Source organism: Ranitomeya imitator, chromosome 4, assembly GCF_032444005.1.
Source record: "Ranitomeya imitator isolate aRanImi1 chromosome 4, aRanImi1.pri, whole genome shotgun sequence".
NCBI lineage: Eukaryota > Metazoa > Chordata > Amphibia > Anura > Dendrobatidae > Ranitomeya > Ranitomeya imitator.
In genome coordinates this window covers 52,936,949-52,963,793 of record NC_091285.1, presented here as the reverse complement: position 1 = coordinate 52,963,793, position 26,845 = coordinate 52,936,949, and the positions used below count along the sequence as shown (strand labels likewise).

At 43.5% G+C, this 26,845-nt stretch overlaps 1 protein-coding gene across 3 annotated transcripts in view; it reads right to left on the bottom strand.

The window, feature by feature from the left end:
- ARAP3 (ArfGAP with RhoGAP domain, ankyrin repeat and PH domain 3) overlaps window positions 1-26,845 on the bottom strand; it is a 217,584-nt gene that overhangs the window by 98,836 nt on the left and 91,903 nt on the right. For all 3 annotated transcript variants that reach the window (XM_069763631.1, XM_069763633.1, XM_069763632.1), the window contains exons 5-8: window positions 25,732-25,808; window positions 20,546-20,812; window positions 14,192-14,261; window positions 6,589-6,709 (exon numbers count right to left, since the gene is read on the bottom strand). In XM_069763631.1, coding sequence (XP_069619732.1) covers window positions 6,589-6,709; window positions 14,192-14,261; window positions 20,546-20,812; window positions 25,732-25,808 — 535 coding nt within the window. The remainder of the gene's footprint in view (window positions 1-6,588; window positions 6,710-14,191; window positions 14,262-20,545; window positions 20,813-25,731; window positions 25,809-26,845) is intronic.

Genomic DNA, 26,845 nt, shown 5'->3' with positions numbered 1-26,845 from the left:
AGGAAGCAGGAAGTAGCTGAGAAGACAGGAGCCTGCATCCTCCCTCAGGGTTTATAATAGTCTGGCTATTCGTAGCTTTGTATTAGTTGTGTAAGATATTTCTCACATCTTAAAATGCTATAAACCCCTTTAACTTGGGTAAATCTTCTTAAAGAGGACCTGTCACCAAATGTTTCATATGGAACTGGACACACAATGCCATAGTGCCTGCAGTGCTGAATACAATGTTTTGTTTTAATTATTTTACATCTCTGTTGCTGAGATTTTGGCTATCATAGTATTTGGCATCTAATGGTTTCACTTTTTTCTCACTCCTCCGTATGTATGTGATTTGTTCAAAGGCAGGCAAGGTGCTGATTGGACGCAGGGATCACGTGACATGACAATGAGAGAGCCAGTCCTGACATCGATGGACTGGCACCAGTAGCGTAGCTACCAGGGGGGCAGAGGGTGCGGTTGCCCCGGGCCTGGTCCACCCAGAGCTACGCTACTGTAACTGTATCAGCGGGCGCAGCGCGCCGATACAGTTACATTCTGCAGCAGAGCAGGGTGAATCTATCTGCCTGCTCTGCTGCCGGCCACTATGGGGCCCTTAGCAGGCCCGGTGCCAGCAGTGGGCCCCCTGCCGTCATCGGACGATCAGCTGTACTGGCATTTAGCCGCTACAGCTGATCACATTGATGGGAGAAGGAGCGCTGCGCTCCTTCTCCCATCACCCCCCTATCAGTGTCGGCGTCTGACGTCGCCGACACTGACAGTGGGCGCAATGACGTCACTACCTGGCGCCTGCTGTCAGGAGATCAGCGGAAGCAGCGCAGGAATCAGGAAGAGGTGAGTATGGAGCGCCCCCGTTAGGGCAATGGGGTACTCGGAGCCGGGCCCTTCAGTTCTCAAGGGGGATGTCACGGTGGCTGACCCGGTCCGTGGCCCTAGGGACGTCCGTTGATAAAAGGGGGAAAGGTCTTTAAAGGGGAAATGTTCGTGACACCACCTGTGGTATTCGGTCAGGGTGACCGACGCTGCTTAGGGGTCCGCTGGGGTGATGTTATGGCAGCTAGATGGTATACCTTCCCACAGGTGAAGAGTGTCCCCAGGGCTTCCCAAAGTGTAGATGGTGGATGGTGTGAGGTGCAGTGAAGAACGAGGACACAAGGGTGCAGTCTCTTTACCTTTTTACTGAAGGTTCAGCATCCACAGTCCAGAGCACCAGATCACAGGGCAGACAGAGTCCGGCTGGTCCGAAGGCAAATCCAGAGTCCCCTTACCAGGTGGAAATCAGTAGCCTTCCTCTAGCGCCTGAGTGTTGTAGTACCTCCCTGCTGTGCATCTTGGTAAGGTCCTCACAACTGTTGTAGATGTTCTAGATGTTATGTCTCTTTCACTCTCTGTCCCCCTGATGGATAGGATAGGACAAACCCGTATGACTGATGGCCTGAGGCTTCACACAGGGACACTATCACGCCCCGGCCCCCACAGTTGCCACCATGGCTCCTGGGTATAAGTTCGGGCAACTAATATGGAACTAGCTGTCCTGACGGTCTCTGGAGCCAGGCTTGGAGACGATGACTCCCTCGGTGTTCCGGCTACCGGCTTCTGCGCCTCAGAAAGGAGGCAGCCTTTTACAGGACAGAACTCCTTCTGGTTTCCTCTCCTTTTGCTATGACTTTGTTTCTCACTCTCAGCAATTCAATTCCCTTCAATGTCTCTTTCTTTGGATGCTGCCGCATTGGTAAGCAGGCGCAGCTCCGTGTCCTTCTGTCTAGGCCTCTGACAGGATACCACCCCTGTCAGGGACCCACTACCTGAGTGGAGCTCAGATAGTAGCTAACTGAGTGTAGCCCAGCCATCGTCCGCCAGACTGGTGCTGCCTGGGTGAAACCCAGCTCGCTTCTCCCTCCCTTCCTGTCCAACCCACCAGTTTTACCTGATTGTGAGGAGTGCCCTAATAGATAGGAGCATGGCTCCCCTGGCAGACTGGAGTGTGAAGTGTGTTGTGTGGTTTGTGATACCTGGTAAAGTGATCTCCTTTATTGCCTTCAGACGTAACATCACTCCCCCTGGTGGAAGAATGACATTACTGCAATGACCAGGACCCTGGGGCGCTGCAAGTATTTTTTTTTTTATTTTTATGGGTGCTGCTGCCTTATTACAGGGTCTGCCTATGGGGGGGTTCGGCTGTGTGCACACGTAGGGAAAGGGGTGCAGAATTTTCTGTACAAAATCTGCATCTCCTGGCAGAATCCGCAGCCGCGGATTTGCTGCGGTTTTTATGCGGATTTAGTGCGATTTTTATGCAGAATTGATGTGGATTTTGTGCGGATTTTCTGCGTTTTTTACCACTGTGAATTTCTATTATGGAAGGGTGCAGAAACGCTGCAGATCCGCACAAAAGAAGTGACATGCACTTCTTTTAAAGCCGCAGCAATTCTGCACTGATTTTTCCGCGCCATGTGCACAGCTTTTTTTTTTACATTAATTTACATTGTATTGTAAATCACAGTGCGGATCTGTAGCGTTTCTGCGCAGAAAAAAACGCTGCGGATACACACTAAATCTGCATCGTGTGCACACAGCCTTATACTACAGGGTCTGCCTATGGGGTTGCTGCCTTATTACAGTGTCTGCCTGTGTGAGCTGCGTTATGCTACAGAGTGCATTATACTATATTGTGGACTATTTGGTGCATTATGCTACTGTATATGGAGGCTATCTAGGGGGCCATCATAAAGTATGGAGATTACAGTGTGGGGGTCATTATACAGTGTTGGAGCCATCAAATAGTTTGGGGGCTACTAAGGGGTCAGTATACTGTGGGTGGTACTATACAGTGAGGGGGCATTATACTGTATATAGAGGAGCTGTACAGGGGGAGACTCGGGACATTATTAAATGTAAAGTGGGCACTTATTGTTATAGAGGAACTCAGGTTACTGTGGCTATCAAAGGGGCACACAGGGCAACATTACTTTCTAGGGGGCAAAATATGGGCAGTGTTTTCTAGGGCACTTGCATCCAGTATTACTATATTATAGAGGGGTGCTTTAGAATTTAGAGGACACAGAAAACCACACAGCAGGGGCAGTAATAGTGACACATACGGCAGCAGCGGCTCAGCATTGGGGTATCAGGTGCAGTAATAGGGACACATACGGCAGCAGCGGCTCAGTATTGGGGTATCAGGTGCAGTAATAGGGGACACATACGGCAGCAGCGGCTCAGTATTGGGGTGTCAGGTGCAGTAATAGGGACACATACGGCAGCAGCGGCTCAGTATTTGGGTATCAGGTGCAGTAAGGCTACATTCACATTAGCGTTGTGCGGCAATGCGTCGGCGACGCAACGCACAACGCATGCACAACGCAGGGTTTTGTGACACATGCGTTCATTTTTTGCATGATTTTTGGCGCAGAAAAAAATGCATCATGCAGCGTCCTCTGCGCCCTGACAGTTGCGCCACAATGACGCATGCGTCACAAAACGCAAGACAACGCATGTCCATGTGCCCCCCATGTTAAATATAGGGGCGCATGACGCATGCGTCGCCGTGGCTGCGCCCGAGGCTGCGCAGCACAACGCTAATGTGAACGTAGCCTAATAGGGACACATACGGCAGCAGCGGCTCAGTATTTGGGTATCAGGTGCAGTAATAAGGACACATAAGGCAGCAGTGGCTCAGTATTGGGGTAACTGGGGCAGTAATAGGGACATATACGGCAGCAGTTGCTCAGTATTGGGGTATCAGGGGCAGTAATAGGGACACATACGGCAGCAGCGGCTCAGTATTGGGGTAACTGGGGCAGTAATAGGGACACATATGGCAGCAGCGGCTCAGTATTGGGGTATCAGGTGCAGTAATAGGGACACATACGGCAGCAGCGGCTCAGTATTGGGGTATCAGTACAGTAATAGGGACACATACGGCAGCAGCGGCTCAGTATTGGGGTATCAGGTGCAGTAATAGGGACACATACGGCAGCAGCGGCTCAGTATTGGGGTATCAGGGGCAGTAATAGGGACACATACGGCAGCAGCGGCTCAGTATTGGGGTATCAGGTGCAGTAATAGGGACACATACGGCAGCAGCTGCTCAGTATTGGGGTATCAGGGGCAGTAATAGGGACACATACGGCAGCAGCGGCTCAGTATTGGGGTATCAGTACAGTAATAGGGACACATACGGCAGCAGCGGCTCAGTATTGGGGTATCAGGTGCAGTAATAGGGACACATACGGCAGCAGCGGCTCAGTATTGGGGTATCAGTACAGTAATAGGGACACATACAGCAGCAGCAGCTCAGTATTGGGGTATCAGGTGCAGTAATAGGGACACATACGGCAGCAGCGGCTCAGTATTGGGGTATCAGGTGCAGTAATAGGGACACATACGGCAGCAGCGGCTCAGTATTGGGGAATCAGGTGCAGTAATAGGGACACATACGGCAGCAGCGGCTCAGTATTGGGGTATCAGGTGCAGTAATAGGGACACATACGGCAGCAGCGGCTCAGTATTGGGGTATCAGGTGCAGTAATAGGGACACATACGGCAGCAGCGGCTCAGTATTGGGGTATCAGTACAGTAATAGGGACACATACGGCAGCAGCGGCTCAGTATTGGGGTATCAGGGGCAGTAATAGGGACACATACGGCAGCAGCGGCTCAGTATTGGGGTATCAGGGGCAGTAATAGGGACACATACGGCAGCAGCGGCTCAGTATTGGGGTAACAGGTGCAGTAATAGGGACACATATGGCAGCAGTTGCTCAGTATTGGGGTAACAGGGGCAGTAATAGGGACACATACGGCAGCAGCGGCTCAGTATTGGGGTATCAGGAGCAGTAATAGGGACACATACGGCAGCAGCGGCTCAGTATTGTGGTAACAGGGGCAGTAATAGGGACACATACGGCAGCAGCGGCTCAGTATTGGGATGTCAGCAGGATGAGGAGCTTGTGCAGGTTGGGAATAGATGGTGATGGGGCTGGAATATGAGAAGTGAAATGTGTCTTTGTTGTATTCTCTGCAGATGAGCTGTAGCTGGAAGAAGTTGTCATGTCGGTCTGAGCCAGATGGAAAAGACGGGAAAAGTGAACGATTCCATCAGAGAACGTCATTATCTGTAACTGTGCTGTGATCTCTTATATGTTCTGTAGGACTGGTGTCTACCACTGACCATATGGTGGTAATATCCATATTGTTCTTTATATAGAGATTATTTTCAGTAACAGCGCAGTCATCTGCTGAGGTTCTCCTCCACTATAAGGGCGCGTCACCGAGTTGTAATCAAGGTTACCTGGTTAGGGGCCCACTGAAAAGTTTTGCCCCCCCCCTGAACTAAAACCCTAGCTACGCCTCTGACTGGCACCAACACTGCTGGTGAGTATAAGGCCGGGGTCACACTTGCAAATGCAATGCGAGAAACTCGTGTCTCAATACCCGAAACTCGGAACTGGAGCATGCGGCTGCATGTATTTCTATGCAGCTGAACAGTATGCAGATTAACAGACAGGAGAGAAGTACCAGAGAGACTAAGACCCGTCCCCACTTCTGTCTCGCCATCTCTGCTGTTAGAGACGGATTACACTTGACAACAGGCAGTGGACACAAAGTGAGAAAGAAGTGGAGATAGGAACGCAAACTGAAGGGCATGTTCACGCGAAGCTTTTTTTTGTATGATAAATGCTGACTAAGGTTGGAAAATAGCAGTGGAAATTCCATACATTTTTATGTATTTTTGTGCTTTTGTAAAAAATTTGTTCTTGGTATGTTTTTTTCTGGAAGCATAAGGCCCCTTTCACACATCAGTTTTTTGCTATCAGTCGCAATCTTTCGAATTTAAAAAAAAACGAATCCGGTGACTGTTGCCGCCGGATCTGTTTTTTTATCATAGACTTGTATTATTGACGGATTGCAACGGATGGCCTCACGTTTCATCTGTCGTTCGCCGGATCCATTGAAAATTGTTTGTTTTGCGGCCGGAGAAAACGGACAAAGTAACGTTTTTTGTGTACGTCCGTCGTTTGCTCGAATGGAAGCCTATGGGCGCCAGATCCGTTAAATGATGGAATCCGGCGAAGGATTCCATTTTTTTTAACTGGGCATGCTTCGATTTATTTAGGATCCAATTAGTCGGATCAGCTAGTCAGATCCCGAGAAAAAAGGAATCCTTCACATCAGTTTTTCACAATCTGCGACGGATCCAATGATCGGTCAAGCCAACGGATTGTGACTGACAGCAAAAAACTGATGTGTAAAAGGAGCCTTAGTGGGAAAAACTGCAGAAAAAAACAGTTGACAAAATTGACATGCTGTGTTTAAAAAAAATATTAATATATAAAATATAAAAAAATATAAATATATTAAACCTCATTAATTTTGTTGTTATACGGTAAAGTGCTACATTTTTTATGCCCTCCCCCAAAAAAAGAAAACGCATGAAAAAATCCCTAAAAAATGCTATGTGTGAACAAGCCCTTAAGAGTGAAAGAAGAAAGCACAACCTTATATTTACTAGCTTAAATTCATAATTCAGTATGTTTTGTTCCGAGTCTTTGAATAATTCTCGCTATACATGAATTGCTCTATACACACCTTCACTCTCAGCGCGAAACACGAATATTCTGTGCTTTGTGACCACTTCAAACTTGTTCTCCTTGGTTGATCGAGCCATTTCAATGGAGGTCAAGGGGATCACACCTTTAGAATATATGTCCTAAAAAACAAACGGGGTACAATATGCTCATGCTGAATACTGATAGACGTCGGGGGGCGGGGGAGATTATTGCACGGTTGTAGATTTGTGACTTTGTGCCATATTTGTCCTCTTTATTTGATAGTGATAGGAAAGGTGAAAAAACACCCAGAGACCACCACAACTTATGTTTTTTTTACAGCAGAGTATTTTTGACCTCACTGTGCTCTTTTTGTGTCTTCAAGTTTCTTGGTGGTGTGTGAACAGGTTCCTACAGACTTGTTCAATGTGCCAGTAGCCCATGTGTTTCTGGTTCTATAATTGTTCTCTTGTTTCTACAAGACTGGGGAGTCCACCACCACTCCTCTGTGGGTCAGGCCGGCTTCACATTCAGCGTATGAAAATACGGTCCGTATATTACGGCTGTAATACGCTGAAAAGTCCCGAAAATAGTGGTCCGTAGCCCCTCCACAGGCAGGGTGTTTCAGCGTTTTTTGCGCATGGCATCCTCCGTATGTAATCCGCATGGCATCCGTACTGCGTGTTTTTATCGCAGGCTTGCAAAACCGACATACGGCTATACAAGGAATCCATGTGTAAAAAAAAACAAAAAACATATATACTGTATATATATATATATATATATATATATGTCAGTAGACACATATATGTATATATATTAATATTTCATCCAGCGCGATGTAGCAGAAAGCCGGTAATTCAATTACCGGCTTTTGCTTTCTCCTTCCTAAAACCCGACATGATATGAGACATGGTTTACATACAGTAAACCATCTCATATCCCCATTTTTTTTTGCAGATTCCACACTACTAATGTCAGTAGTGTGTCTATGCAAAATTTGGCCGTTCTAGCTAGTAAATTAAGGGGTTAAATGGCTGAAAAAATTGGCGTGGGCTCCCGCACAATTTTCTCTGCCAGAGTAGTAAAGCCAGTGACTGAGGGCAGATATTAATAGCCTGGAGAGGGTCCACGGTTATTGGCCCCCCCTGGCTAAAAACACCTGCCCCCAGCCACCCCAGAAAAGGCACATCTGGAAGATGCGCCTATTCTGGCACTTGGCCACTCTCTTCCCATTCCCGTGTAGCGGTGGGATATAGGGTAATGAAGGGTTAATGCCACCTTGCTATTGTAAGGTGACATTAAGCCAAATTAATAATGGAGAGGCGTCAATTATGACACCTATCCATTATTAATCCAATACTAGTAAAGGGTTACAAAAAATACACAAACACATTATTAAAAATTATTTTAATGAAATAAAAACAAAGGTTGTTGTAATATTTTATTGAACGCCCAATCCAATGACTGAAGACCCTCGTTCTGTAACAAAAAAAACATAATAAACCAACAATATCCTTACCTTCCGCAGATCTGTAAAGTCCAACGATGTAAATCCATCTGAAGGGGTTAAAATATTTTGCAGACACGAGCTTTGCTAATGCAACGTTGCTCATGTCTGCAAAACCCCGGAAAATGAAGGTAAAGTAGGTCAATGACCTATATTTACCTGCATTTGCGGTGAGGCGCCCTCTGCTGGCTGTTCCTAGATCGTGGGAACTTTCCTAGAAAGCTCCCAGGCTCGAGTTCATAAGAGGTGCCCTCTGCTGGTTGTCCTCATATGAAGTCGAGCCAGGGAGCTTTCTAGGAAAGTTCCCACAATCTAGGAACAGCCAGCAGAGGGCGCCTCACCGCAAATGCAGGTAAATATAGGTAAGGTAAGGTTATTGTTGGTTTATTATGTTTTTTTTGTTACAGAACGAGGGTCTTCAGTCATTGGATTGGGCGTTCAATAAAATATTACAACAACCTTTGTTTTTATTTCATTAAAATAATTTTTAATAATGTGTTTGTGTATTTTTTTAACCCTTTCCTAGTATTGAATTAATAATGGATAGGTGTCATAATTGACGCCTCTCCATTATTAATTTGGCTTAATGTCACCTTACAATAGCAAGGTGGCATTAACCCTTCATTACCCCATATCCCACCGCTACACGAGAATGGGAAGAGAGTGGCCAAGTGCCAGAACAGGCGCATCTTCCAGATGTGCCTTTTCTGGGGTGGCTGGGGGCAGATGTTTTTAGCCAGGGGGGGGCCAATAACCATGGACCCTCTCCAGGCTATTAATATCTGCCCTCAGTCACTTTTGTGCGGGAGCCCACGCCAATTTTTTCCGCCATTTAACCCCTTATTTTACTAGCTAGAACGGCCAAATTTTGCATATACACACTACTAAGTAACATTAGTAGTGTGGAATATGCAAAAAAAATGGTGATATGAGATGGTTTACTGTGTGTAAACCATGTCTCAAATCATGTCGGGTTTAGGAAGGAGAAAGCAAAAGCCGGTAATTGAATTACCGGCTTTAAAGCTGTCTAGCGCTGGAAGAAATATTAATATATATATATATATATATATATATGTGTGTCTCACTGACATATATACTGTATATATATACCTATTCTATGTGTACACATTTATTCTACCTATTCTACTGGAAGCTGTCAGTGTGATTTTACTGTACACCGCAATGAATTGCCGGCTTTGCTCGCTAACACCGCTGCGTATTTCTCGCAAGTCACACTGCTGGTCCGTGTGTAATCCGTATTTTTGGGGCTTCCATAGACTTTCATTGACATTTTATTTGCGCAATACGGTGACAAACGCAGCATGCTGCGATTTTCTACGGCCGTAGAAAGCCGTATAATACTGATCAGGAAAATACGGCAGATAGGAGCAGGGGCATAGAGAATAATTGTGCCGTTTGCTTTGCGAGTTTTACGGACGTAGTTTCTGCGCTCTTACGTCCGTAAAACTTGCAAGTGTGAAGCCGGCCTCATTTGCATTTAAGCTGATCCATCCAGCATGTCCACATGGATATTCCTTCTCTGAACCCTGCTTATACAGGTACTATACAGATGATCAGGTTTTAAATACATCAGATAGGGATTATATACATTAGGTAGGACTGCTATATATGGGTATACCTTGACGATTGGTGGAGCAGCTTAGTATACATTTTTTTGCAAAAAAACGTATCAACTAAATACCCTGTTTTTTCCATCTTTCGACAAGCACTTGCTTATTACTGTGATTTTTTTTTTACAACAGATTATTTTTGACCTCACTGTGCTCTTTTTGTGTCTTTATGTGAATGGAAGTGGGTAGGTGAGACCATCGGTTAAAGCTAAACTTATACAGAATAGTCTAAAACTGGGAACTTTACAGTCACCCAGGATTGCTATCTTCCTCTTTAAAAAGTAGATTGGTGTGTAGCATTTGATTATGAAGAGTTGTTAAAAAGTTACTAAAAAAAAAAGGAAATGTTGTGAAATTAAAACAAAAAACAAACAACACAAAAAACAACTCTTAAGTTAGAGACACAATACTGTTTTCTCTCCATCTGAAAAAAACGGTCCGATTAGGCTAATCACACTATGACCAGAGTTTGATCAGAGCTGGATCCGATTTTCTCGTAGATGGAGAGAAAAAAGATGTTTTTCCACCTTCTCCATTCTGTCAGTCCATGAAAATTGGCTGCACTCAGATGTCATTTAATAGCAGTCCAATTTTTTTCCTGGACGCATAGACATGAATGGGCAGTTGCCATTCAATTCTCAGAAGCAAATTGTGCATGCTGCAATTTTTTTTTTCTCTGACCACTTGGTCTGAAGCAAAAATCTGACATGTGCATAGCGCCAAAGAATAACATGGGTACGAGTGCTATTCATAAAAAGCACAGATGGCACTTGTCCCATATAAAAGGTCGCATCCATAAGCCCTTAGGCCAGGTTCACACCATCGTATTTTCCGCCCAAGTGTGATCCGACAAAACATCGGAATGCACTTGGATCAATGTTAATCTATGGAGCCGCGCCCACGTCTGATTTTTCTGCTTGGACAGAGCCGGTCTTAAGAAAAAAGTTGCATCATGGCTAAGATTGATCCGATTATTGGATTGCGGTCAGTCTATGAGTGGGTGGAAATCATCCGACTGCACTCAGATGACATCTGAGTTCAGTCTGATTTATGCACACTGAAGAAGATGGAAAAATGTTACTCTCCATTTTCTCCACAGTGTGCTATAATTCTCTTGAGAGAACCGTATCACACTACTACATGTCTCTACAATACAACATTTGCAATTTTTTTTCTGCAACATTTCATTATGTTCAAGCAAGTACAACATTCCCTCATAAAGGTCTATAGTATTTATTAGTGATATTATAAACATCAATGTAATGAGTGCAGAGCCCGATGCATGTCCTGCATTTGTCTATTTGTTATGTTTAAAGTGACAGATTTGATACAGAAATGATTGGGAATGTAAATCTCTTCCATACACTAGAATGGGGATGTTTCTGGTACATGGATTTTTACATTGTGGCCGGCTGTCAGTCAGGGCCAGGACGCAGATACAGCCGCCGCTCTATATTCTCAGGGCAGTGACTGATCCCGCGCCGGTGCTGCCCCTGTGACTGAAAGCGGGAATAAAGTTAATTTTCTCCCTGCAGCGTTCAGGTAAACGCAGGCTCCGGGCAGGTAAGTAATGCTATTAACCTTCAGATTAACCCCATATCTGGAGTTTTTCTCGTGACAGGTTACCTTTAAAGAGACTAAAGAATGGTGCCGACAGTAAATTGATTAATACCAGTGGGTGACCTGTAAAGATTACCTGAGGTTAGGGCCTCCTCCTTAGGCATGGCAACAGAAAAGAACAGAAAAATTAATGAAAATTGGAAAGAAAGTGATGTTTAAGATAAATGGGTTAGAAAGGCCAATAGATGTTACCTAGACTGATATAGTACAACAAAAAAACAGGTGAGAGGAACAGTAGGAAAAGAGAAGCTGGAAACCCTTGTGCATTTACATTAAAGGGAATATATCAGTAGGAAAAACCCTCCTAAGTCGTCTATATGGGCATGTAGGCCATAGGAAGCTGAATAAATTCATACCTTGATAACGGTGATCTGATGTCAGATCCCAAAGAAATCTACTTTCTTCTTAAAATGTAAATGAGCTGCTAAGATCCATGGGCAGGGCACAGATCTCCCATAGAATCTGCCTCCAGAGCTTATTTTATGTATGCTGATATCCCATATGTGGGGGTAAACCACTGTTTAAGCGCATGGCAGGGCTCGGAAGGGAAGGAGCGCCGTTTGACTTTTCAATGCAAAATTTGCTGGAATTGAGATTGGACACCATGTCGCGTTTGGAGAGCCCCTGATGTGCCTAAACATTGAAATCCCCCACAAGTGACACCATTTTGGAAAGTAGACCCTCTAAGGAACTTATCCAGATGTGTGGTGAGCACTTTGAACCCCCAAGTGGTTCACAGAAGTTTATAATGCAGAGCCATAAATTTAAAAAAACCATATTTTTTTCACAAAAATGATCTTTTCGCCCCATATTTATTTTCCCAAGGGTAACAGGAGAAATTGGACGCCAAAACTTGTTGTGCAATTGATCCCGAGTAAGCTTATACCCCGTATGTGGGGGTAAACCACTGTTTGGGTGCATGGCAGAGCTCGGAAGGGAAGGAGCACCATTTTAATTTTTCAACGCAGAATTGGCTGGAATTGAGATCAGACGCACAAGTGACCCCATTTTGGAAACTAGACCACCCAAGGAACTTATCTAGATGTGTGGTGAGCACTTTGAACCCCCAATTGTTTCACTAAAGTTTATAATGTAGAGCCGTGAAAATTAAAAAATTATTTTTTCCACAAAAATGATCTTTTAGCCCGCAATTATTTATTTTGCCAAGGGTATCCAGAGAAGTTGGACCCCAAATGTTGTTGTGCAATTTGTCCTGAGTACGCTGATACCCCACATGTGGGGGGGAACCACCATTTGGGCGCATGGCAGAGCTCAGAAGGGAAGGAGCACCGTTTTACTTTTTCAACGCAAAATTGGCTGGAATTGAGATCAGACGCCATGTCGCATTTGGAGAGCCCCTGATGTGCCTAAACAGTGGAAACCCCCAATTCTAACTCCAACCCTAACCCCAACACTCCCCTAACCCTAATCCCAACCCTAACCATATCCCTAACAACACCTCTAACCCGAACATAACCCTAATCCCGACCCTAACCACACCCCTAACCCCAACACACCCCTAACTCTAATCCCAACACTAACCCCAACCTTAAATGTAATCCAAACCCTAACCTCAACTCTAGCCCCAACCCTAATTCTAACTTTAGCCCCAACCCTAACCCTAATGGAAAATGGAAATAAATAATTTTTTTTAATTTTATTATTTTTCCCTAACTAAAAGATGATGGGGGGGGGGGGGGTTGGGGGGATTTAAAGCGGATTTTTATGATTGGCTGCTGTTACACACTAAAAGACACTTTTCATTGTAAAAAATAGTTTTTGCATCATCACATTTTGAGAGCTATAATTTATCCATATTTTGGCCCACAGAGTTATCTGAGGTCTTGTTTTTTTGCGGGATGAGTTGAAGTTTTTATTGGCACCATTTTTGGGCACATGACTTTTTTTTATCACTTTTTATTCCGATTTTTGTGGGGCAGACTGAACAAAAACCAGCTATTCCTGCTTTTTTTTTTGGGGGGGGGGCCTTTATACCGTTTTGCGTGTGGTAATATTGATAAGGCAGTTTTATTCTTTGGGTTGGTACGATTACATACGATTACCGCGATATCTCATTTATATCTTTTTTTTTATGTTTTTGCGCTTTTACCCAATAAAAACTATTTTATATAAAACATAATTGTTTTTGCATCACTTTATTCTGAGAGCTATAACTTTTTTATTTTTCTGCTGATGGAGCTGTATGGCAGCTTTGTTTTTTGCGGGACAGTATGACGTTTTCAGTGGTATTATTTTTATTTATATCTGTCTTTTTGATCGTGTTTTATTGCACTTTTTGTTTGGCGGTATGATGACAAAGCGTTGTTTTTTGCCTCTTTTTTTTACGGTGTTCCCTGAAGGGGTTAACTAGTGGAATAGTTTTAGAGAGCGGGTCGTTATGGAGGCGGCGATACCAAATATGTTTATTGTGGTTGTTTTTTTTTTTTTTAAATTACATAAATAAATGTATTTATTGGAAAAATATATATATTTTTTTCTTTATTTGGGGATTTATTTTTTAATTTTTTAAGGCAATACACCAAATACCAAAGTCAACTGCTTAACAGGCAATGCAATATACCAAAGACAACTGCTTTAAAGGCAATGGATACTTAAAGTCCTGCGATGCCTGCGCATGAGGAAAGAGACGTAGCAAATCAAAAAAGCTATACTACATTTCGAATTGGAGGTATTTGCTAACATTATTATTACACCTACTACATATTGGGATATGATCTCGGAGATGGGAATACCTCTATAATAATGAAGGTGTCATGGAACTCATGAGAATGGCTACCTTTCAAACAATGATGGCCTATCTTAAGGTAAAAAGTAAAAAATGATTGCGCCAAGATGAACCGTAGTATTAATTATTTACATACCTTGTCGTTACTGAAATACATTAGATTCTTGCCATCAAATTTTACAAATCGTTTTTGAAAGACGTAGTTCCTGCAAAAAAACAGCAGTATCAGTATGAATGAGGTTATCAATATGTGCGTATTGTATATGTACATTTTTTAAGTACACGTATGGTCTAACTATGGCTCGGTCTCCAAACCTTGTAAACTTTACCTGCCTGTGATGTTCGGCAGCCAAGCGCAAACCTAACTATTTGGTAAAGAGCAATATAAAAATGAGCCTTTTTGTGCAGTGGATACGTAAAAGAAGGGCTTTCTGGGATACACACTCTAAAGTGAACCTGTCACCAGGTTTTCCCAATATAAAGTACGGCCACCATCTTTAAGGCTTCTTTTGCAGCATGCTAGTAAGCTGTATGTAAGTCCCCAATCGCCTCTGCATAGCACAAAAAAAGCCCCTTTAATATACCCACATACGGTGCGGTGCGGTTCAATGTGCATCTCTGTTCTTGATCCGGCAACTTCTCTCTTCTTAAGATTGCCGTCCACCTTTCCTGCGTCGACCATCGCGCTCCTGCGCAGGCGCACTACTCTCTGCCCTGTTGAGTAGAGCACTTAAGGTACTGTAGTGTGCATGCGCCGACTTTACTTCTGGGCCATCGGCGCTCTTTGGGTTTTCCTGGCGCATGCACACTACAGTATTTTGCTCTGTCCTCGGCAGTGTAGATGTACATCCATGCAGGAGTACAATGGAGGACACTGTATGGATGATTAAGGATGCATCATCCACATCAAGCAGGGAAGGAGGACCGCGATCATAAGAAGAGGTGAGGCTCCGAATCAAGACCAGGGACGCCCATCAGACAAGACCGCGCCGTCTGTGAGTATAATAAAAGGAATTTCTTGTGTAATGCATAGGGGATTGGGGACATACATACAGCATACCACAATGCTGTAAAAGAGGCCTTAAAAGTGGTGGCCGTACTTTATATGGGGAAAACCACCTGGTGAATGTCAGCTAAAAGAAACTGGCTGACCAACCAATGTGTGTGATGGTGTCACAACTCTTCCAATTGGCAAGTGTTGGGAGAAACCAGGGATTCGAGCTTCAGGAGGCTAATTTGCATATTCCAGGTGCCTTCTGGGAGAAGCGAAGTCTCCCTAAGCTAGAAGATCGTTGGGTACAGCCGGGACCAGCTGCTTCGAAAGCATCACCAAACCAGGGATTCGAGCTTCAGGAGGCTAATTTGCATATTCCAGGTGCCTTCTGGGAGAAGCGAAGTCTCCCTAAGCTAGAAGATCGTTGGGTACAGCCGGGACCAGCTGCTTCGAAAGCATCACCAAACCAGGGATTCAAGCTTCAGGAGGCTAATTTGCATATTCCAGGTGCCTTCTGGGAGAAGCGAAGTCTCCCTAAGCTAGAAGATCGTTGGGTACAGCCGGGACCAGCTGCTTCGAAAGCATCACCAAACCAGGGATTCAAGCTTCAGGAGGCTAATTTGCATATTCCAGGTGCCTTCTGGGAGAAGCGAAGTCTCCCTAAGCTAGAAGATCGTTGGGTACAGCCGGGACCAGCTGCTTCGAAAGCATCACCAAACCAGGGATTCAAGCTTCAGGAGGCTAATTTGCATATTCCAGGTGCCTTCTGGGAGAAGCGAAGTCTCCCTAAGCTAGAAGATCGTTGGGTACAGCCGGGACCAGCTGCTTCGAAAGCATCACCAAACAATTTTTGCCTGTAGGACATTATTGCAAGAGAGCTTGGCTGAGTAGATTACACAAGAAGGAAAACACACAGCAAGTCAGCAGGATCTAGGAGCAACATGGCAGATGTGACAACCTACATGGTGAGCTGCAGCATGTGCTACATGTTCACAGATCGACCAGAAGAAGAATCCAATTTCACCTGTCAGAAGTGTAGACTAGTGGCCCTTTTAGAAGAAAAGGTGCGGGGTCTGGAAGAAAGAATAGCAACTTTGAAACTCATCAAAGAGAATGAAGACTTTCTAGACAGAACAGAAGCATCTCTACTGGTCACAGAAGGTGCAAAAAGTGTCAGAGAACCTCCAAAAGCAGATGAGTGGAAGCATGTGACCAAAAGAAGCAAGAAGACCATGGAGAAATCACCAACCACACAACTGAAGAACCGATATCAAATCTTTGTAGAGGATGAAGATGGCACACCTAAGAATGAAGCAATACCAGCAAGCAAAAAAGAAAAGGGCACACAGCAACAAGTGACAGCAAAAAGTACAGCCAAGAAGCAACGAAGAGTGGTGGTGGTGGGAGACTCACTACTGAGAGGCACAGAAGCAGCCATCTGCAGACCGGACATAACTGCAAGAGAAGTATGCTGCCTTCCAGGTGCGATGATCAAGGATGTGACCGATAGGATACCAAAGCTCTTCAGCTCCAAGGACGTCCACCCATTTCTTCTGATACATGTTGGCACCAATGACACGGCAAGGAAGGACCTACCGACAATCTGCAAGGACTTTGAAGAGTTGGGGAAGAAAGTAAAGGAACTGGATGCACAGGTAGTTTTTTCTTCTATCCTTCCAGTAGATGGGCATGGCACCAGGAGATGGAACAGGATCCTTGATGCAAACAACTGGCTAAGACGATGGTGCAGACAACAAGGATTCGGATTCCTGGACCACGGTGTGAATTACTTGTACGATGGACTCCTCGCCAGAGACGGACTACACCTCAACAAACCTGGGAAACACACATTCGCCAGAAGACTCGCTACACTCATCAGGAGGGCGTTAAACTAGAAGAAGAGGGGACGGGAAGAAAAACATTAGACTCGAACAAAGACGACCCAGGAAAACATACTCAGAAGGGAGGTAAGAACATTTCTAAAACAATCCACAGTGAGGAGATTGGAACAAAACAAAATCCTCTAAACTGCATGCTCGCAAACGCCAGAAGCCTGACAAACAAGATGGAAGAACTAGAAGCAGAAATATCTACAGGTAACTTTGACATAGTGGGAATAACCGAGACATGGTTAGATGAAAGCTATGACTGGGCAGTTAACTTACAGGGTTACAGTCTGTTTAGAAAGGATCGTAAAAATCGGAGAGGAGGAGGGGTTTGTCTCTATGTAAAGTCTTGTCTAAAGTCCACTTTAAGGGAGGATATTAGCGAAGGAAATGAGGATGTCGAGTCCATATGGGTTGAAATTCATGGAGGGAAAAATGGTAACAAAATTCTCATTGGGGTCTGTTACAAACCCCCAAATATAACAGAAACCATGGAAAGTCTACTTCTAAAGCAGATAGATGAAGCTGCAACCCATAATGAGGTCCTGGTTATGGGGGACTTTAACTACCCGGATATTAACTGGGAAACAGAAACCTGTGAAACCCATAAAGGCAACAGGTTTCTGCTAATAACCAAGAAAAATTATCTTTCACAATTGGTGCAGAATCCAACCAGAGGAGCAGCACTTTTAGACCTAATACTATCTAATAGACCTGACAGAATAACAAATCTGCAGGTGGTTGGGCATTTAGGAAATAGCGACCACAATATTGTGCAGTTTCACCTGTCTTTCACTAGGGGGACTTGTCAGGGAGTCACAAAAACATTGAACTTTAGGAAGGCAAAGTTTGAACAGCTTAGAGATGCCCTTAATCTGGTAGACTGGGACAATATCCTCAGAAATGAGAATACAGATAATAAATGGGAAATGTTTAAGAACATCCTAAATAGGCAGTGTAAGCGGTTTATACCTTGTGGGAATAAAAGGACTAGAAATAGGAAAAACCCAATGTGGCTAAACAAAGAAGTAAGGCAGGCAATTAACAGTAAAAAGAAAGCATTTGCACTACTAAAGCAGGATGGCACCACTGAAGCTCTAAAAAACTATAGGGAGAAAAATACTTTATCTAAAAAACTAATTAAAGCTGCCAAAAAGGAAACAGAGAAGCACATTGCTAAGGAGAGTAAAACTAATCCCAAACTGTTCTTCAACTATATCAATAGTAAAAGAATAAAAACTGAAAATGTAGGCCCCTTAAAAAATAGTGAGGAAAGAATGGTTGTAGATGACGAGGAAAAAGCTAACATATTAAACACCTTCTTCTCCACGGTATTCACGGTGGAAAATGAAATGCTAGGTGAAATCCCAAGAAACAATGAAAACCCTATATTAAGAGTCACCAATCTAACCCAAGAAGAGGTGCGAAACCGGCTAAATAAGATTAAAATAGATAAATCTCCAGGTCCGGATGGCATACACCCACGAGTACTAAGAGAACTAAGTAATGTAATAGATAAACCATTATTTCTTATTTTTAGTGACTCTATAGTGACAGGGTCTGTTCCGCAGGACTGGCGCATAGCAAATGTGGTGCCAATATTCAAAAAGGGCTCTAAAAGTGAACCTGGAAATTATAGGCCAGTAAGTCTAACCTCTATTGTTGGTAAAATATTTGAAGGGTTTCTGAGGGATGTTATTCTGGATTATCTCAATGAGAATAACTGTTTAACTCCATATCAGCATGGGTTTATGAGAAATCGCTCCTGTCAAACCAATCTAATCAGTTTTTATGAAGAGGTAAGCTATAGACTGGACCACGGTGAGTCATTGGACGTGGTATATCTCGATTTTTCCAAAGCGTTTGATACCGTGCCGCACAAGAGGTTGGTACACAAAATGAGAATGCTTGGTCTGGGGGAAAATGTGTGTAAATGGGTTAGTAACTGGCTTAGTGATAGAAAGCAGAGGGTGGTTATAAATGGTATAGTCTCTAACTGGGTCGCTGTGACCAGTGGGGTACCGCAGGGGTCAGTATTGGGACCTGTTCTCTTCAACATATTCATTAATGATCTGGTAGAAGGTTTACACAGTAAAATATCGATATTTGCAGATGATACAAAACTATGTAAAGCAGTTAATACAAGAGAAGATAGTATTCTGCTACAGATGGATCTGGATAAGTTGGAAACTTGGGCTGAAAGGTGGCAGATGAGGTTTAACAATGATAAATGTAAGGTTATACACATGGGAAGAGGGAATCAATATCACCATTACACACTGAACGGGAAACCACTGGGTAAATCTGACAGGGAGAAGGACTTGGGGATCCTAGTTAATGATAAACTTACCTGGAGCAGCCAGTGCCAGGCAGCAGCTGCCAAGGCAAACAGGATCATGGGGTGCATTAAAAGAGGTCTGGATACACATGATGAGAGCATTATACTGCCTCTGTACAAATCCCTAGTTAGACCGCACATGGAGTACTGTGTCCAGTTTTGGGCACCGGTGCTCAGGAAGGATATAATGGAACTAGAGAGAGTACAAAGGAGGGCAACAAAATTAATAAAGGGGATGGGAGAACTACAATACCCAGATAGATTAGCGAAATTAGGATTATTTAGTCTAGAAAAAAGACGACTGAGGGGCGATCTAATAACCATGTATAAGTATATAAGGGGACAATACAAATATCTCGCTGAGGATCTGTTTATACCAAGGAAGGTGACGGGCACAAGGGGGCATTCTTTGCGTCTGGAGGAGAGAAGGTTTTTCCACCAACATAGAAGAGGATTCTTTACTGTTAGGGCAGTGAGAATCTGGAATTGCTTGCCTGAGGAGGTGGTGATGGCGAACTCAGTCGAGGGGTTCAAGAGAGGCCTGGATGTCTTCCTGGAGCAGAACAATATTGTATCATACAATTATTAGGTTCTGTAGAAGGACGTAGATCTGGGGATTTATTATGATGGAATATAGGCTGAACTGGATGGACAAATGTCTTTTTTCGGCCTTACTAACTATGTTACTATGTTACTATGTTACTAATATGCCCACACATAAATTCACACAAAATTCTTAATTCATGAGTAAAATCTGTAATCAGTGAATATAGACGTTTCCATTACTGAGATAGAATCAGCAGCAACCGTCATCTATTACATAGAAGGAAGGAGGGACAGGGAGATGCTCGGCCTCTAGCTCCTCCCTCCTCCCATCTCCATAGAACTTTATAGGAACCAATTGTCATCTCCTATCTCAGTAGAGGGAAGGTTTGTATTCAATGAAGACAGACTGTACTCGGGATTTGAGCATAAAAGATAAGTCCTGGTGGAGGAAGAAGCACATTTCTTTCATAAGATATACTACAAAGTTTCTTATATTCATGTGTATTGATATATGAAATAAAAATCAAGATGTAAAGCATCGTGGCACATAATGTCGATTCACTCAAAGTAGATTTAGGGGTATGTGCTAATATTGCATCTTATGTACACAGTAAGACGGAAGCTACCGGATGGTGACATCATACTGGGCCCATAACACATCATATATCCCCATTGCAGCAAGTTGCAAAGTGTCATTACAAGAAGCAAATTGGGCATCCAACTCACCCTTGAGGAGAGAGCTTATCTAGCCACCCACTGAGCACTGGCCGAGACTTGTCCTGCATGGATGTGAAGCTGGCATATGGCGATATGGTCAAGTCATCAAGTATTTCATCTTTGTACAAGTCTGAAGGAAGACTAAACCGCTTGTTGTCTGCAGGAGAGTCCACAGTGGAGTAACCTTCCTGCTCATTGTGAATAATTTGTGTGATTCGCTGAGTTTTTCCCTCTTCGTCATCACTCTTCCTCTCCTTAGTCGCTTCACCGATACTCCTGTAAGAAAACAATATAATACTGTGTTTTCTATTTCAACTTACTGCAATTGTAAAAAATTCCTTAGACTTTCTTTCTTCTCACAACAGATGGGAGTCCGGGACACTTTCATTTTCGCATTGTCACATTTTAAGTCCCTAAACATTTTAGATTAAAATCGGTTGAACCCCCAGATATTAGTGCGATCAGTCGAAAATGAATGTTTGACCAGTTGTTTGACATTCGACCCTCCTGTTTGGGAGATACGTCAATGCCAAAGCTTTCTGGCAGCAGCTTTTTCTGCTTTTGGCTCATTGCACGTTCATGTGTATTGCTGAAACAAGAGAAACTGCCATCAAATGTGTAGAGAGCTTTAGAGCTGAACCTTGTTCTTTAGATCTTTATCAATGTATTTTTCTTATTTCTCATCTACTACATAATTGTCTAAGGGTCACTTCCGTCTGTCTGTCTTTCTGTCTGTCTTTCTGTCTGTCACAGATATTCATTGGTCGCGGCCTCTGTCTGTCATGGAAATCCAAGTCGCTGATTGGTCGGGGCAAAACAGCCACGACCAATCAGCGATGGGCACAGTCCGGAAGAAAATGGCCGCTCCTTCCTCCCCGCAGTCAGTGCCCGGCTTCCGCATACTCCCGTCCGGTCAGCGCTCACACAGGGTTAATGTCAGCGTTGACCGCGGTGTAACGCACTCGGTTAACGCTGCTATTAACCCAGTGTGACCAACTTTTTACTATTCATGCAGCATGAATAGTAAAAAGATCTAATGTTAAAAATAATAAAAAAAATAAAAAAGTTATATAATCACCCTCCGGTGGCCCCCGGATCGAAGCGGTTACCGACGCTCCTCGCGACGCCCTGGTGACAGCTCCATGCATTGCGGTCTCGCGAGATGATGACGTGCGGTCTCGCGAGACCGCTACGTCATCATCTCGCGAGACCACAATGCACTCTTCAGACCGGAGCGCACGAGAAGCGTAGGTAACCGCTTCGATCCGGGGGCCAACGGAGGGTGAGTATATAACTTTTTTTTATTTTAATTCTTTTTTTAAACAGAGATATGGTGCCCACATTGCTATAGACTGCGTGGGCTGTGCAATATACTACATGGACTGTGCTATATACTACGTGGGCTGCGCAATATACAACGTGGGCTGCGCAATATACAGCGTGGGCTGCGCAATATACTACGTGGGCTGCGCAACATACAACGTGGGCTGTGCAATATACTACATGGGCTGCACAATATACAACGTGGGCTGCGCAATATACAATGTGGGCTGCGCAATGTACTACGTGGGCTGCGCAATATACAATGTGGGCTGCGCAATGTACTACGTGGGCTGCGCAATATACTACGTGGGCTGCGCAATATACAACGTGGGCTGCACAATATACTACGTGGGCTGCACAATATACTACGTGGGCTGCGCAATGTACTCCGTGGGCTGAGCAATGTACTCCATGGGCTGGGCAATATTCTACGTGGGCTGCGCAATATACAACGTGGGCTGCGCAATATACAACGTGGGCTGCGCAATATACTACGTGGGCTGCGCAATATACAATGTGGGCTGCGCAATATACAACGTGGGCTGCGCAATATACTACGTGGGCTGCGCAATATACAATGTGGGCTGCGCAATGTACTACGTGGGCTGCGCAATATACAATGTGGGCTGCGCAATATACAACGTGGGCTGCGCAATATACTACGTGGGCTGCGCAATATACAATGTGGGCTGCGCAATATACAATGTGGGCTGCGCAATATACAACGTGGGCTGCGCAATATATAATGTGGGCTGCGCAATGTACTACGTGGGCTGCGCAATATACAATGTGGGCTGCGCAATATACTACGTGGGCTGCGCAATATACAATGTGGGCTGCGCAATATACAACGTGGGCTGTGCAATATACTACGTGGGCTGCGCAATACACAATGTGGGCTGCGCAATATACAATGTGGGCTGCGCAATATACTATGTGGGCTGTGCAATATACAACGTGAGCTGAGCAATGTACTCCGTGGGCTGAGCAATGTACTCCGTGGGCTGGGCAATATTCTACGTGGGCTGCGCAATATACAATGTGGGCTGCGCAATATACAACGTGGGCTGCGCAATATACTACGTGGGCTGGGCAATATACTATGTGGGCTGCGCAATATACAACGTGGGCTGCGCAATATACTACGTGGGCTGTGCAATATACAACATGGGCTGCGCAATGTACTACATGGGCTGGGCAATATACTACGTGGGCTGCGCAATATACAACGAGTACTGCGTGGGCTGTGCAATATACTGCGTGGGCTGCACAATGCACTGCGTGGGCTGCGCAATATACTGCGTGGGCTGCGCAATGTACTGCGTGGGCTGTGCTATACACTATGCATACATATTCTAGAATACCCGATGCGTTAGAATCGGGCCACCATCTAGTAATTTAATAACCACAGACATGAAAGAGAATGTCCACTACCTGGATAACCACTTTTTTAAATAAAGTAACCCCCGTTCTAAAATATAAATAATATATTCTCAGCTCTCGCACTGATGCCGTCCCATCACAGTTTGCATCTTGTCTCCTGTGATATAATTATTAATATATTTCATGTAAGACCTGCAGAGAATCATGGCAATGTCAACCGAGCACCTAGATAACCAGTGCAGACAATACTAAAAGGGCGAAGGTGCGGATGGTGCGTTTATGTTAATCAAGGCCTCACACACCTTGATTGGGAGAAAAATTAAAAAAGGATAACTACTTAAAAGGTAACTGTATCACCAAGCAATCAAGTTACTTTTCAGTTAAGCTGTTCTGTGTGTGTACATGAGTAGTAACACTACATCTGGCCATTGTATGATTTCTTTGCTGCACTTTCACCAGTTTTTGCCTCCGTAAACTCTGCGTAATTAACAATTAATATATTGCTCTTTGTAGTTATTAATCCGCCAGTCAGAGTTGGGGAGAGGAGACTATCTGCTGTGAACTCTCCCATACACAGCACAGCACGCAGAGAGGGATTCTTGCTCTAATTTTTCGCTTTTTTTGCACACAAAGACAAGCTCAGGAGCAACATTGGGGATATAATATAGCGGTGCTGAACTGTTTAGATATGAATCAGTTCAGGAATGAGGTAAAAGACTTGTTAGAAAGTTCACCATGATATTTCTCTTTCTCCCTCTGCCTGTTTCCTCTCCCTGGACCTAACTCCTCCTTCCACCTCACCTCTAAATAAATTATTACCTGAGAAACATGGAGTTGAGCTGTTTTTCATAGTGAATGACAAGTTTAGGAGGCAGGGTGGGGGAGAAGAAGAGACAGCTAAGTGGGGAAGTAAGCTGATGTCTTGATTTCTCTGATAAGACATTTTATAAAGTTACTTCTACTCCCTTGTACTATTTATTTATGCAAAGTTTTCGAAAGTACAGTTCCATTTAAAAAAAAAAAAAAAAAAAACCTCTACATGTTGGGTATCGCGGTAATCATACTGACCTGAATAATCATGCGGCCTGGCTATTTTTTACCATTCATTGAATCCCATCATGACAAGACAAAAAACAATAGCAGAATTGCCCTATTTTCAACATGTCTCGTCACTTGATATTTTTGTATGGAAGAATGAATGGTGTCATCTAAAACTGCAACTCATCCTGCAAAAAAAATCAAGCCATCCGATGGAGAATTAAAAAAAAGGAGCTCTTGGAAGAAGGGGAGGAAAAAAAGAAAGTGCAAAAATTAAAATTGCCACATGCCCAAATACATGAGTTTGTTACCCTGCTAAAATCTCTGTACTCACCTAAACTCTCTCAAGGGACAAATTAATTTTTTTGGACACATGACATTTTCCTCTTTAAGGCACAGTCAGACGGCCGTATAACATGGACAACGATCACATAGCAATGCATGGACAAGCCGGCGAATCCCCTGGCCCGAGCCTGACAGCTGCATAGAATACAGGATAGCCGCCGTCAGGATAGCCGCCGGCCTGTCCGAGCACTGCAACGCAATTACCGTCCATGTTATACGGCCGTCATTAAAGATGCTATTCTTATTTATTCCCATTGAGGATCTAATTTTTCTTATAAAATTCCCTTGTCATTACATTCCCATCCCTTGCTTCAATATTATTAGTATCAGGAACATATGGCTCCTCCAAACCTCGGAGAAGTATTAGTCATATATAGAAAGTCTGATGCTGAGTGAACAAGTAGTAATCACTGTCAAGTGGAAGTAGAAAGTTCTTTTGACCCAATGTCCTAAAGTTATACTGAAAAAGTAATATTTTCCTTAAAGAGGTTGTCCCAAAAACAATTATATAGTATTAGTGAGCAAGAACAATCACTACTTGATTCACGGTCTACAACCCTTGTAGTAAATTAATGGATAGTTAGTGGAGCAGTGGTTGCACGTAAAGCTGCTCTCATGCAGAAGACTGTAGGCCCCCAAAGGTGCATCATTGGGGGTCTCAGCAGTCAAACCTCCATCAATCATACTTTTTTCATCTATCCTCTGCGTTAGTGAAAAAACATTAAACATTTTTCTCATATTCATATGTGGGCATCCAGTGGCAGCAGTTTGAGACCCTTTAAGACATAAACATTTCTGGAACCAAAATTTTCTTTTGAATCGTTCTTGCAGGAAGCTTGCATAGTTAGTTGATCTGTAATCTACTGCGATCAAGATCTGCATACTTCCTAATTTATCTGCTTCGCTTGCTTTTGTAGAAGGGGTATGTGGGGGTGATGTTGCAGAGCTGTCTTGTTCCTTCTTTCATATCACATGCTGTCTAATAAGATATTTTGCTTATGACAGGATCAGGGTTTAAAATACATCAGCAAATCTAAAATAACTCTGCCTATTTTATGCCCTTAATGTTGACTCTGGACCAATACAGTATATGCAGTCAGACTAACCTGGCATGACTTCTATCCTCTCCTGGAGTAAACATGGGCATGGTAGAACATGTCCGGATTTTGCCATTTTTGGTATCCTGTATTAAGAAAATAATGATAAAAATGAAAAAAAAGTTTAAAGTAATTTTAACATTCTAGATAATAAGCCTGATGAATATTACAATAATGTTCCATTGAAGGTGAATCTTTTCCTACCATTGTGCAGGCACTACAAAAAAAACAACAATAATTTCAAGGAACTATGTTCCGTTTGTCTATAAGGTGCCTGGTTGAAATCGACCATGTGCAGTATATTTCTAAAGTGATTACAAACCAATTTTGTAGCGTTGATTCCAGTGGTAAACCACCACCGGTCATGTATGCTCTAAGTTAGCAATATGTCAGAATCATATCATATTTTCAGGATACAGTTTAAAGGGAATCTGTCAGTAGGATAAACCCTTCTAAGCTATCTATATTGGGCATGCAGGTTATATAAAGTTGAATAAAATGATGCCTTGATATCTGCAATCCAATGTCTTATTTCAGAGATATCCACATTTTTCTTAAAATGTAAATGAGCTGTTAAGATCCATGGGCAAGACATAGATCTCAGATAGAATCTACTTTCAAAGTTCATCTTCAATTAAAGGAGAGTTACCAGTGTGAAGCATGTAATAACTGGGAGTCTGCTCTTCTGTCTCACACTGGTAACTCTTTTTATTTAAAATGTTTTCTGGAGGCAGATTTTCATAGAGATCTATGTTCAACCCATAGATCCTAACAGCTCATTTACATAATGTATTAAGAAAAATGAGGATTTTTCTGGAATAAGACATGAGATCGCAGATATAGAGGTATCATTTTATTCAACTTTCTATGACCTACATGCCCATATAGACGGCTTAGAAGGGTTGTCTTCCTAAAAGATTTCATTTAAAACCCTGTGATTAGACCAAATTTCATTAAATGAAAGATACCACCAGAAAATGATGGACCACAATAGTTTGCAATGGGGTCTGTTGAGATCTGCTGAGGTGTGTTCATAATTTTGATGAAAAAAATAGCTGTGCATACAATATATAATGATCTCGGCACGGTGGCGCAGTGGTTAGCACTACAGCCTTGCAGCGCT